Source organism: Balaenoptera physalus (genome assembly GCF_965194825.1).
Source record: "Balaenoptera physalus genome assembly, contig: HAP1_SCAFFOLD_2388, whole genome shotgun sequence".
In the NCBI taxonomy this organism is placed as follows: domain Eukaryota; kingdom Metazoa; phylum Chordata; class Mammalia; order Artiodactyla; family Balaenopteridae; genus Balaenoptera; species Balaenoptera physalus.
The window spans coordinates 847-12,880 of record NW_028124419.1 but is presented as its reverse complement, the minus strand read 5'-3'; the positions used below and the strand labels follow the sequence as shown (position 1 = coordinate 12,880).

The 12,034-nt window shown below is 64.6% G+C and overlaps 1 protein-coding gene across 1 annotated transcript in view; it reads right to left on the bottom strand.

Moving 5' to 3' along the window:
* Positions 1 to 7,106, bottom strand: part of LOC309654249 (uncharacterized protein) — a 44,879-nt gene extending 37,773 nt beyond the window's left edge. The window contains exon 1 of the mRNA XM_082478829.1: positions 6,984 to 7,106. Coding sequence (XP_082334955.1) covers positions 6,984 to 7,085 — 102 coding nt within the window. The 5' untranslated portion in view covers positions 7,086 to 7,106. The remainder of the gene's footprint in view (positions 1 to 6,983) is intronic.
* Positions 7,107 to 12,034: the final 4,928 nt, after the last annotated feature.

The following is a 12,034-nucleotide window of genomic DNA, read 5'->3' as shown; positions in this document are numbered from 1 at the left end:
TTTACAGGCGCGGAGCTCGTCTCCTCGGCTCTGCACCCGTGGGACTATGGCGGGACAACCCCAGGTATCTTGGCAAGCCCGCGCGCGTCCTCCACAACTGACCAGCCGTTCCTAGGACGCGTGGGTCAACGGGCACCGACTCGTCTCCCCTCTGGCCGCACACAGGTCCACCGCATGGACTTTCCGGGCGTAAGGGCACGTGCTCTGGGACGTGGCCCACTGGAGATTTACCCTGCTCCTCTCCTCTGGGTGGACGCTGACGCCGGAAAACGTACCCTGGTCACGCTCACCCGCACCCTGGTAACGACGACTCAGTGGCCCGCGCCTCACAGCCAGTTCCGTGGGAGACAGAAGAGGAGAGGAAGGAACAAGGCGGAAGCCTAGCGTCCAAAGAGGAGGGGCCCGTGAGAGACCCTATGCTCCTGCCTCCAGGCACAGACAAGGGTACCCTACCTACCCTGGGCAGCTGTCCGAAAAGAAATGGAGGGGCCCTAGCAGGACACGGCGTTGACTCCGCACAGACGTGCCAACGCCACGGCACGCCTATAGTGCCGTGAGAGCAGCCAAAAAAGGCAGAAGACTACCCATCACTACGTGAGCCCGGTGGGGTCAGGGAGCAGGCGACATGCACACAGCCCTCTGCGGCCCGTTGCTTTCACCTGCATTCAACCCCGGGAGCATACATACGCACGCAAAAAGGACGTGTGCTTCCCTCCGCAGACCGGGGGGGACAACTTGGGAGCGGCCATCGAGCAACGGTGAGGGCTTTGGCTTTGACTGGGAGAAAGTCCTATCCACAGCGGCACCCCCGAGGCGGTTACAGGGAAAAAGTACAAGAGAAGGGACGTTTTGTACACGCTCTGTAAGCGTACATACACGTGCTTACACACGACGCACGCATGATACACACGCGCGCCCACGCACACGCTTGTGTACCTGCGTGTTTACGAATGAACGAGTGGAGCAGGGAGCGAGGGAATGAAGCGACGAACGAGTGGGGGGTTTGAGGCTAGAGTACAGACACAGTCCCATGGAGAGCTCCCCAGAAGGGTCTGCTGAACAGACGGCCCTCCCCAAGGTCATCTGTCTGTGTGGATGGAGGGGAGCCACTGGGATCTACACCTGTCCCAGCAACTCCAAACCACCTCCCTGCACCCCCTACCCCGGGCACTCCATGGCAGAGTGACTGCCTGACACCCCTGGAGGTGAGCAGGGGCAATCTGCCCCAACTCCCTGGGTCCCCGTCACTTCCTCCCGCTGCCATAGTGGCCTAGACCCTCTCGGGCCTGCTCCTGAGCCCTTAAGCCAGTTCACGTAGCTGGATGAGAACAGCAGAGAGGCAAGCACGCAGGAAGCGGAGAAACCCAGGTCCTTGTGCCACCTCTAGCTCTGAATCAATGTCCAGAGAGAGCTAGGATTCTGCCCGACACGACCCAGATGGATGCCCGTCCCCAGGTGTGCAGACCTGACAGGGTCCCGGTCGCCAGGACATGTGGGCCAGGCAGCGTGGCCTCAAAACAACTCCCAGAGGCATGCGGAGATGGACCCACCGATGCACGGATTCCTTGCGATGTCTTTACCTGTGCGCGCCTACTGCCAAGGAGAAGCCCCAGAAGGAAGAGACACCACCTCCCCCAACCCCCCAGTAGGGCCAACCCCACTCGGAAGGCCTGGATGGCTCTCGGGCCTCCCTGGGCCTTTTTTGATCCGCAAAGGGCGGAGGGAGAGGCCGCGCTCGCAAGGGTGCTGGGCATTTCTGGAGCAACAGTGCCATCAAGCGGAAGCTTTTTGAGCACGGCCTCCAGCCCCTGCCTGTGGATACTGTGGGGAAGGCCTGTGACGGGAGGAGGGCTGGCTTTGGAGCACTCAGAGGATTCCCGGGCCGAACCTGGCCGCCGGGCACGCCTCCAGAGTAGGTGTGGAAGCGACACGCGGCGGGGTTCGGGGCCGGGCTCGCCCACCGAGGAGCCCCGGGCGGCCAGGCCCGCCGCGCTCCCCACCCTCGGGGCCGGGCCTCGGCAGCCGCCATGTTGAGGAACAAGGAGCTGAAGCTCCCACCCCAGGGCATCTGGCCCCTGGATCCTGGCTCTCCCTGCAGGAGCGAGGTCGGCCAGTGGGGTCCCTGGGGTCTCAGGGCCACCGGGGACCCAGGACCCGTGGCCGGTGCCCCGGCGGAGGCCCCGGGCCCTGCCACCGTGGACCACGGGGAAAGGGGAGGACGTGGCCGCCCTGTCCCCTGTCGGGGGCAGCACCCTGCACACAGCCTGGAGAACGTTTCCTCGTTAGCGCTTGCTCCCAGACGCAGACGAGGAAGAGTAATGCAGGGGCACTGCACATTCCACTCTCAGTTCGAGCTGTGTTTCGGTTTGTTTACTTTTTGCTCCTGCCAAAGAGAGTCCGGGTCCCAGGCCCCGCAGGATCCCGTTGAGGCCCTTCCTGTGCCGTAGGACACAGGGTATCCAGGACCCACTCGCGATGGGATGGAAGTGGGCCACGATCGGTACGCAGAGAGGGACGGCACCGTCCGCAGCAGGGGGATCCAGGTCCGTTTTCCGCACTCGAGCTCACCTCGGGAACAGGAACTTTGCGGCCGGGGAACGCCCTGTTCCTCGGACTCCCTCCCCGTGGAGGACCCGGCGGTCCTCTTGTTTGGGGAAGACTCCTGGGATTTTTCACAAGCGGCTCCACGTTCTGCAGGTGCAGCCGTTGGCCCTGGCCAGAAGGCCACACTGAGAGCACCTGCGGCCGGCGACCAGTCAGACCGCGCAGCTACGTCAGGACCCGGCCCCAAGGAAACGCTCTGCCCACGTAAGATCGCCTGACAACGTGTCAGGCGACTCACAGGCGCGAAAGGAAAGGGGCGCGGGGGGGGGGGTTTCAGCACCCTTCCAGGAGGGGTACGTGCGGAGGGAGGGAGGGAGGGGTCCAGCCTGGAGACTTGCTCCCAGTCGGAAGCCCTCCCCCCACAGCGCACCCCGCCCCGGGACCTGACCCCCAAACCAGCCCACCACCCACCCCCGCCCGGGCAGGTAAGAGCTGGGCAAAGGGCAGGAACGAGCCGCCCCACGGCTTGTTCCAGAAGCGGCCTATCGGGTCAGCCGGGGACTCGAAGGCACCGCCGTGTGCCCAGGAGTATGCACCTCGTTCCTGGCCTTGGCAGACAAGCTGGATGAGGGGTGGTCATGGGGGAGAGGGCAAGTTGGGGAGGCGTTTCTCTCAGTCCAACAGAGGTGAGCTTCAGGCAGCTTCTTCAGACCTCTTCGGCTTGATTCCCTGGCTGGGCTGCAGGTGCAAGCACAGGGCCGAGACCTGGAGAGCCGGGCCGGAATGCAAGCCGGGGCCTTTCCTTCTCCTCGCCGAACTGAGGCTCAGGGCCTCGTGGGGAGAAAGCTGAAGCCTGCTGCAAATGCATGGCCCGGGGGTCCACTCGGCGGGGCTCTGCTCAGCTCCTCTCCTCTCGTGTCCTGCCCTCTCCTCTCCGGGAGCCGGGTCCGGGAGCCCTCGGGACGGATCGGGACGGGACAGGCCAGGCCAGGCCTGGGCCAGAATCCCGGAGACCCTGGGAGATGGCACCGCAGCCACCGATTAGACTCTTCGGCTCAGGTGAAGGGCTCCTTCTGCGGTGGCTCCTGCGTCCCGCCAGCGCCGTCCCCTTCTGGACTCGGACTGCCAGCTCTCGCTGGGCCTCGGGAGCCCTGGGCACTGGGTAGCCAGGCTCCACGTGTCGTCTCTGAGCTGGACGGAAGAAGGTCACTGGGCCCGCCTCGGCCGCTGCCGCCAAGGGCGGCAGAACTCCCGTTGCCCGCGGTGGTCTCTGGCTGGGCCGCACCGTGGCCCAGAGAGGCTTCCGGGGCCCTGGGCCCGCCCCGGCCGAACGTGCTCTGGCTCCGAGGGGAAGGGGCACGCGGCCAAATGCCCGCAGAACCCCGGCCTGGCCTCCTTCGGAGCAGCTTCCTCTAGGCCCGCCCAGACGTGGCGGCCACCAGGGTCCACCGAGACTCCACTCTCTGTAGCCCCACGTGCCAGGCGGCCGGGCTGTGCGCCTTGTGCCACTGCCCGTCTCTGGAGCCTCCACGGCACCGCCGGGCCTTGGGCCATGCTTCCCGCCCCTTCCCAGGCGGGGCTCGGAGCTCTTGACTTCCCGGGGCCACTGTCCAGTGTTCCCGACTTCAATCCCTTGTCACTCCTCCCCAGGAAGGGACGGTACAGGGTTCGCGGGATCGGCGGACCCGTTCCTCTTGATGGCAGTATTGCACCACGAACGGCAACCTGCCCTTCCCCTTCCCCTCCCCCAGGCCCTCTCCCTCTGCCCTTTGCCGAGGGAAAAACGAAATGCCAACCCCTGCCCAACATGGCAAAAGCGAGATGGCTCATCAACCTGGCCACTTCAGAGGGGCGCGCCTCAAAGTCTGGCCCTCCATCCTGCTTCTGCGGGGCCTCGTCTCTGTGGGGTCCTCTTAGCCTGCCTTTATGACTCCCCATCCAGGCACCCAGCCGTGGACCGGCAGCTGTGTCTTTAGCAACCCACATTTGCCGAGGACCTCGGGAAACACTCCGAGTGTGAGCACAGAGATCCAGTCACGTCCGGGCGGTGCCTGGCGAGGCACCTTCTCATCAGTCACCGAGGGGCAAGCAGCCCGACGCAAAGGGCCGGCAGCCCACAGGCACAGCCGCGGTGCAGGGCGAGCTCGGCCTCCTATGGCAAGACGATGGACGGCCCCCGAGGACCTGGCATTTCTCCCACGGCGGCCCGGGGGCGGGGGGTGGGAGTGGGGTTTGGTGTTCAGGCGTGGACGGTGGCACACACGGGTCGGTCGGAAGGGCGGCCGGGCGCTGCCCCAGAGACGCCGGAGCGGGTCAGTCTCCTGACACCGCCCAGGGGAAGGCCAGGGATGGGAAGACACCCCCGGGGTGGGTGTGTGGGTGGGTGTAGGCTCCCGCCAGCTCGCTGTGCTTTACACCTCGGAGCGACTGGGAGCCACCGGGGACTCCTCTTCAGTTTCTTTCCGGTGCACTGCGGAAGGTGGTTTAGACACAGGTTCCTGCCCTTAAGCGTCCTCTCAGCGCCTGCCTGGTTGCGCTGACTTGGGTGGAGGGCGGGGTGGGCCACTGGGGGCACTGCCGCCACCGGCCCCACCCATGTTGGCTGAAGGAACACACTCTGGATGCCAAGTGCTCCGGGGACACGAGGCCTTGGAAAGAGAAGAGAGCCCTGGTCCACCGCCGCCTCGGGAAGCACCACGCGTCCTCCGTGTTGGAAAGAACCGGAGGCACGGGACGGGACGGGACGGGACATGATCGCGTCTTCTCTCCTTCTCCCTCGGTTTTCTTTGTTGTTGTTGTTGTTGTTTTAATTATTTATTTATTTTTGGCTGTGTTGGGTCTTCGTTTCTGTGCGAGGGCTTTCTCCAGTTGCGGCGAGTGGGGGCCACTCTTCATCGCGGTGCGCGGGCCTCTCACTGTCGCGGCCTCTCCCGTTGCGGAGCACAGGCTCCAGATGCGCAGGCTCAGTAGTTGTGGCTCACGGGGCTTAGTTGCCCCGCGGCATGTGGGATCTTCCCAGACTAGGGCTCGAACCCGTGTCCCCTGCATTGGCAGGCAGATTCTTAACCACTGCGCCACCAGGGAAGCCCCCTTCCCTCAGTTTTGTCTCAGCACGCCTTCCTCTCTTTCTCTAACTCCGAATCTGCTGTGCCCCCGGGCCCTGGCAATTCTTTCAAGCCGCGGTACTGAGGTGCGTCGAGGAGAGAAAACCCAAAAGAGCCCCACCGTGCTGAGTGCACGTCTTCCGGGACCCTCGCCCCACGCCGGGGGACTTGACTCGACGCCCAGATATTACCGTGAAAGGCTCTTGGGATGGCCAAACAGGGTCCTGTGGAAGGCAGGGTCACCCCAGAAATGCCACGCTGCCCTTGCTGCTCGAACCCTGCCTCCGCCCTTTGGTAACCACGAAACGTCAGCCACGCCGCCGACCCGTGTGCCGTGACGCCTCGCTAAACCACGGCGCCACACGCTCACCAGCCCGCCTGGAGAAGCCTTCAATTACTTTGAGCCCAGGGTAGGAGGCGTCCTCCTCACGGCAAGACTGGTTCAACAGAAGACAGGAGGGAGAAGGAAGAAACAGAGACAGAAAGAAAACACCTCCGGCTGCTGGTCACGCACCCACTCAGGCGACATTTCCCACACGGAAGAAGGGACGTACACCTCCTGAAAGGCCCCACACCGTCAAGTTCCTTGGTTTGTCAAGAGGCAGACTTGCGGAGCGCAAGGAGCCCTACAGCGGGCTGCCCCGAGCCAAACCTCCACGCCGCCCAGCGGGCGCCCCCTCTTCATAATCCCGCAAGGGCACGTTCCCGAGTCCTTCCTGGCTTGGTGGAGGGCCATGGTGGAGAGAGCTGGGCCCAAGAGCGATCAGGAGAGGACGGGAGGAACAGCCATCACGGGCTCCACTCAAAGCACAGGAGGCAAAAAGCCCACGAGGCCTGGCTCTCCCTCACACGGTCTCCCACCGCCGGCCCCCACGTCGGGCTGGGCTGGCACTGCTGCTTCTCGGGGGTGAGGTGGGGCGCCGAGTGACCACGTCACGGGCGGTTGGCTTCACGGAGCCTGGAGCCCAGACCGGGTCCCGGTGCCGGTGCAAGCGGCCCGGGCCCGATCCCTTTCCACTCTCCCCGCTCCCGCAGGACACTGACCTCAAATGCTACGTACCGATCGCCTAGGGTAACCGTACACAGGTGCTCTAGATGCTCGTCCATGCACCTCTTTCTTCCGGCTCCCCCAGTCAGGACCTGACTCGAGAGCCTTTCCTACCATGGCCAAGAACTCCGGCACAGTACACCCGTGTCCCCGTGCCACGATCCCACCTGGGAGTCCCTGCTTCTTGAGCCTTGCTGAATGAACTACCAGAATCACTGACTTTCTCCTATGGTGAAATAGACTCTTTCGGAAGAGGGAAGGGAAGAGAACACAGAGCTCGCACTCACCCAGAACACCAGCGCCTGGAGATGACCGACGTCCCCGATTTCCCTCCTCCTCCTTTCCTTCCGCTCTGCCTCCTCTGCAACGAGAGACAGCCGAACGCCCATCACTCAGTGTGGCACCGCCACGGTGCTTGTGAAGGGGGGGGGGGGGCAAGAGGGGGGAGGAGGGGGGAGGAGAGGAGGGGGGAGGAGGGGGGAGGAGAGGAGGGGGGAGGAGGGGGGAGGAGAGGAGGGGGGAGGGTCCGCGTACACCCCCGCCCGCGCAACCTCGAGAGAGAGTGCCTTCGGTTCCTATTCCTACCGGCACCCCCGGGTCAACCAACAACTTCCAAACAAGGCGCAAGTGTGAAGAATCAACTCCACTCGTCCTTCGGAAATGGCACGGATGCCATCCGAGGCAGGGGGGCCGTCAGACGGAAGCAGTTTGTACACAAAGAAGCGTGTCCGGTGAAACCCTTGATCCCGTCATCCTCCAAAATCTCTTTCCGGTGGGAAGCACAGCCATCACCCTGGCGTTTACAGGCGCGGAGCTCGTCTCCTCGGCTCTGCACCCGTGGGACTATGGCGGGACAACCCCAGGTATCTTGGCAAGCCCGCGCGCGTCCTCCACAACTGACCAGCCGTTCCTAGGACGCGTGGGTCAACGGGCACCGACTCGTCTCCCCTCTGGCCGCACACAGGTCCACCGCATGGACTTTCCGGGCGTAAGGGCACGTGCTCTGGGACGTGGCCCACTGGAGATTTACCCTGCTCCTCTCCTCTGGGTGGACGCTGACGCCGGAAAACGTACCCTGGTCACGCTCACCCGCACCCTGGTAACGACGACTCAGTGGCCCGCGCCTCACAGCCAGTTCCGTGGGAGACAGAAGAGGAGAGGAAGGAACAAGGCGGAAGCCTAGCGTCCAAAGAGGAGGGGCCCGTGAGAGACCCTATGCTCCTGCCTCCAGGCACAGACAAGGGTACCCTACCTACCCTGGGCAGCTGTCCGAAAAGAAATGGAGGGGCCCTAGCAGGACACGGCGTTGACTCCGCACAGACGTGCCAACGCCACGGCACGCCTATAGTGCCGTGAGAGCAGCCAAAAAAGGCAGAAGACTACCCATCACTACGTGAGCCCGGTGGGGTCAGGGAGCAGGCGACATGCACACAGCCCTCTGCGGCCCGTTGCTTTCACCTGCATTCAACCCCGGGAGCATACATACGCACGCAAAAAGGACGTGTGCTTCCCTCCGCAGACCGGGGGGGACAACTTGGGAGCGGCCATCGAGCAACGGTGAGGGCTTTGGCTTTGACTGGGAGAAAGTCCTATCCACAGCGGCACCCCCGAGGCGGTTACAGGGAAAAAGTACAAGAGAAGGGACGTTTTGTACACGCTCTGTAAGCGTACATACACGTGCTTACACACGACGCACGCATGATACGCACGCGCGCCCACGCACACGCTTGTGTACCTGCGTGTTTACGAATGAACGAGTGGAGCAGGGAGCGAGGGAATGAAGCGACGAACGAGTGGGGGGTTTGAGGCTAGAGTACAGACACAGTCCCATGGAGAGCTCCCCAGAAGGGTCTGCTGAACAGACGGCCCTCCCCAAGGTCATCTGTCTGTGTGGATGGAGGGGAGCCACTGGGATCTACACCTGTCCCAGCAACTCCAAACCACCTCCCTGCACCCCCTACCCCGGGCACTCCATGGCAGAGTGACTGCCTGACACCCCTGGAGGTGAGCAGGGGCAATCTGCCCCAACTCCCTGGGTCCCCGTCACTTCCTCCCGCTGCCATAGTGGCCTAGACCCTCTCGGGCCTGCTCCTGAGCCCTTAAGCCAGTTCACGTAGCTGGATGAGAACAGCAGAGAGGCAAGCACGCAGGAAGCGGAGAAACCCAGGTCCTTGTGCCACCTCTAGCTCTGAATCAATGTCCAGAGAGAGCTAGGATTCTGCCCGACACGACCCAGATGGATGCCCGTCCCCAGGTGTGCAGACCTGACAGGGTCCCGGTCGCCAGGACATGTGGGCCAGGCAGCGTGGCCTCAAAACAACTCCCAGAGGCATGCGGAGATGGACCCACCGATGCACGGATTCCTTGCGATGTCTTTACCTGTGCGCGCCTACTGCCAAGGAGAAGCCCCAGAAGGAAGAGACACCACCTCCCCCAACCCCCCAGTAGGGCCAACCCCACTCGGAAGGCCTGGATGGCTCTCGGGCCTCCCTGGGCCTTTTTTGATCCGCAAAGGGCGGAGGGAGAGGCCGCGCTCGCAAGGGTGCTGGGCATTTCTGGAGCAACAGTGCCATCAAGCGGAAGCTTTTTGAGCACGGCCTCCAGCCCCTGCCTGTGGATACTGTGGGGAAGGCCTGTGACGGGAGGAGGGCTGGCTTTGGAGCACTCAGAGGATTCCCGGGCCGAACCTGGCCGCCGGGCACGCCTCCAGAGTAGGTGTGGAAGCGACACGCGGCGGGGTTCGGGGCCGGGCTCGCCCACCGAGGAGCCCCGGGCGGCCAGGCCCGCCGCGCTCCCCACCCTCGGGGCCGGGCCTCGGCAGCCGCCATGTTGAGGAACAAGGAGCTGAAGCTCCCACCCCAGGGCATCTGGCCCCTGGATCCTGGCTCTCCCTGCAGGAGCGAGGTCGGCCAGTGGGGTCCCTGGGGTCTCAGGGCCACCGGGGACCCAGGACCCGTGGCCGGTGCCCCGGCGGAGGCCCCGGGCCCTGCCACCGTGGACCACGGGGAAAGGGGAGGACGTGGCCGCCCTGTCCCCTGTCGGGGGCAGCACCCTGCACACAGCCTGGAGAACGTTTCCTCGTTAGCGCTTGCTCCCAGACGCAGACGAGGAAGAGTAATGCAGGGGCACTGCACATTCCACTCTCAGTTCGAGCTGTGTTTCGGTTTGTTTACTTTTTGCTCCTGCCAAAGAGAGTCCGGGTCCCAGGCCCCGCAGGATCCCGTTGAGGCCCTTCCTGTGCCGTAGGACACAGGGTATCCAGGACCCACTCGCGATGGGATGGAAGTGGGCCACGATCGGTACGCAGAGAGGGACGGCACCGTCCGCAGCAGGGGGATCCAGGTCCGTTTTCCGCACTCGAGCTCACCTCGGGAACAGGAACTTTGCGGCCGGGGAACGCCCTGTTCCTCGGACTCCCTCCCCGTGGAGGACCCGGCGGTCCTCTTGTTTGGGGAAGACTCCTGGGATTTTTCACAAGCGGCTCCACGTTCTGCAGGTGCAGCCGTTGGCCCTGGCCAGAAGGCCACACTGAGAGCACCTGCGGCCGGCGACCAGTCAGACCGCGCAGCTACGTCAGGACCCGGCCCCAAGGAAACGCTCTGCCCACGTAAGATCGCCTGACAACGTGTCAGGCGACTCACAGGCGCGAAAGGAAAGGGGCGCGGGGGGGGGGGTTTCAGCACCCTTCCAGGAGGGGTACGTGCGGAGGGAGGGAGGGAGGGGTCCAGCCTGGAGACTTGCTCCCAGTCGGAAGCCCTCCCCCCACAGCGCACCCCGCCCCGGGACCTGACCCCCAAACCAGCCCACCACCCACCCCCGCCCGGGCAGGTAAGAGCTGGGCAAAGGGCAGGAACGAGCCGCCCCACGGCTTGTTCCAGAAGCGGCCTATCGGGTCAGCCGGGGACTCGAAGGCACCGCCGTGTGCCCAGGAGTATGCACCTCGTTCCTGGCCTTGGCAGACAAGCTGGATGAGGGGTGGTCATGGGGGAGAGGGCAAGTTGGGGAGGCGTTTCTCTCAGTCCAACAGAGGTGAGCTTCAGGCAGCTTCTTCAGACCTCTTCGGCTTGATTCCCTGGCTGGGCTGCAGGTGCAAGCACAGGGCCGAGACCTGGAGAGCCGGGCCGGAATGCAAGCCGGGGCCTTTCCTTCTCCTCGCCGAACTGAGGCTCAGGGCCTCGTGGGGAGAAAGCTGAAGCCTGCTGCAAATGCATGGCCCGGGGGTCCACTCGGCGGGGCTCTGCTCAGCTCCTCTCCTCTCGTGTCCTGCCCTCTCCTCTCCGGGAGCCGGGTCCGGGAGCCCTCGGGACGGATCGGGACGGGACAGGCCAGGCCAGGCCTGGGCCAGAATCCCGGAGACCCTGGGAGATGGCACCGCAGCCACCGATTAGACTCTTCGGCTCAGGTGAAGGGCTCCTTCTGCGGTGGCTCCTGCGTCCCGCCAGCGCCGTCCCCTTCTGGACTCGGACTGCCAGCTCTCGCTGGGCCTCGGGAGCCCTGGGCACTGGGTAGCCAGGCTCCACGTGTCGTCTCTGAGCTGGACGGAAGAAGGTCACTGGGCCCGCCTCGGCCGCTGCCGCCAAGGGCGGCAGAACTCCCGTTGCCCGCGGTGGTCTCTGGCTGGGCCGCACCGTGGCCCAGAGAGGCTTCCGGGGCCCTGGGCCCGCCCCGGCCGAACGTGCTCTGGCTCCGAGGGGAAGGGGCACGCGGCCAAATGCCCGCAGAACCCCGGCCTGGCCTCCTTCGGAGCAGCTTCCTCTAGGCCCGCCCAGACGTGGCGGCCACCAGGGTCCACCGAGACTCCACTCTCTGTAGCCCCACGTGCCAGGCGGCCGGGCTGTGCGCCTTGTGCCACTGCCCGTCTCTGGAGCCTCCACGGCACCGCCGGGCCTTGGGCCATGCTTCCCGCCCCTTCCCAGGCGGGGCTCGGAGCTCTTGACTTCCCGGGGCCACTGTCCAGTGTTCCCGACTTCAATCCCTTGTCACTCCTCCCCAGGAAGGGACGGTACAGGGTTCGCGGGATCGGCGGACCCGTTCCTCTTGATGGCAGTATTGCACCACGAACGGCAACCTGCCCTTCCCCTTCCCCTCCCCCAGGCCCTCTCCCTCTGCCCTTTGCCGAGGGAAAAACGAAATGCCAACCCCTGCCCAACATGGCAAAAGCGAGATGGCTCATCAACCTGGCCACTTCAGAGGGGCGCGCCTCAAAGTCTGGCCCTCCATCCTGCTTCTGCGGGGCCTCGTCTCTGTGGGGTCCTCTTAGCCTGCCTTTATGACTCCCCATCCAGGCACCCAGCCGTGGACCGGCAGCTGTGTCTTTAGCAACCCACATTTGCCGAGG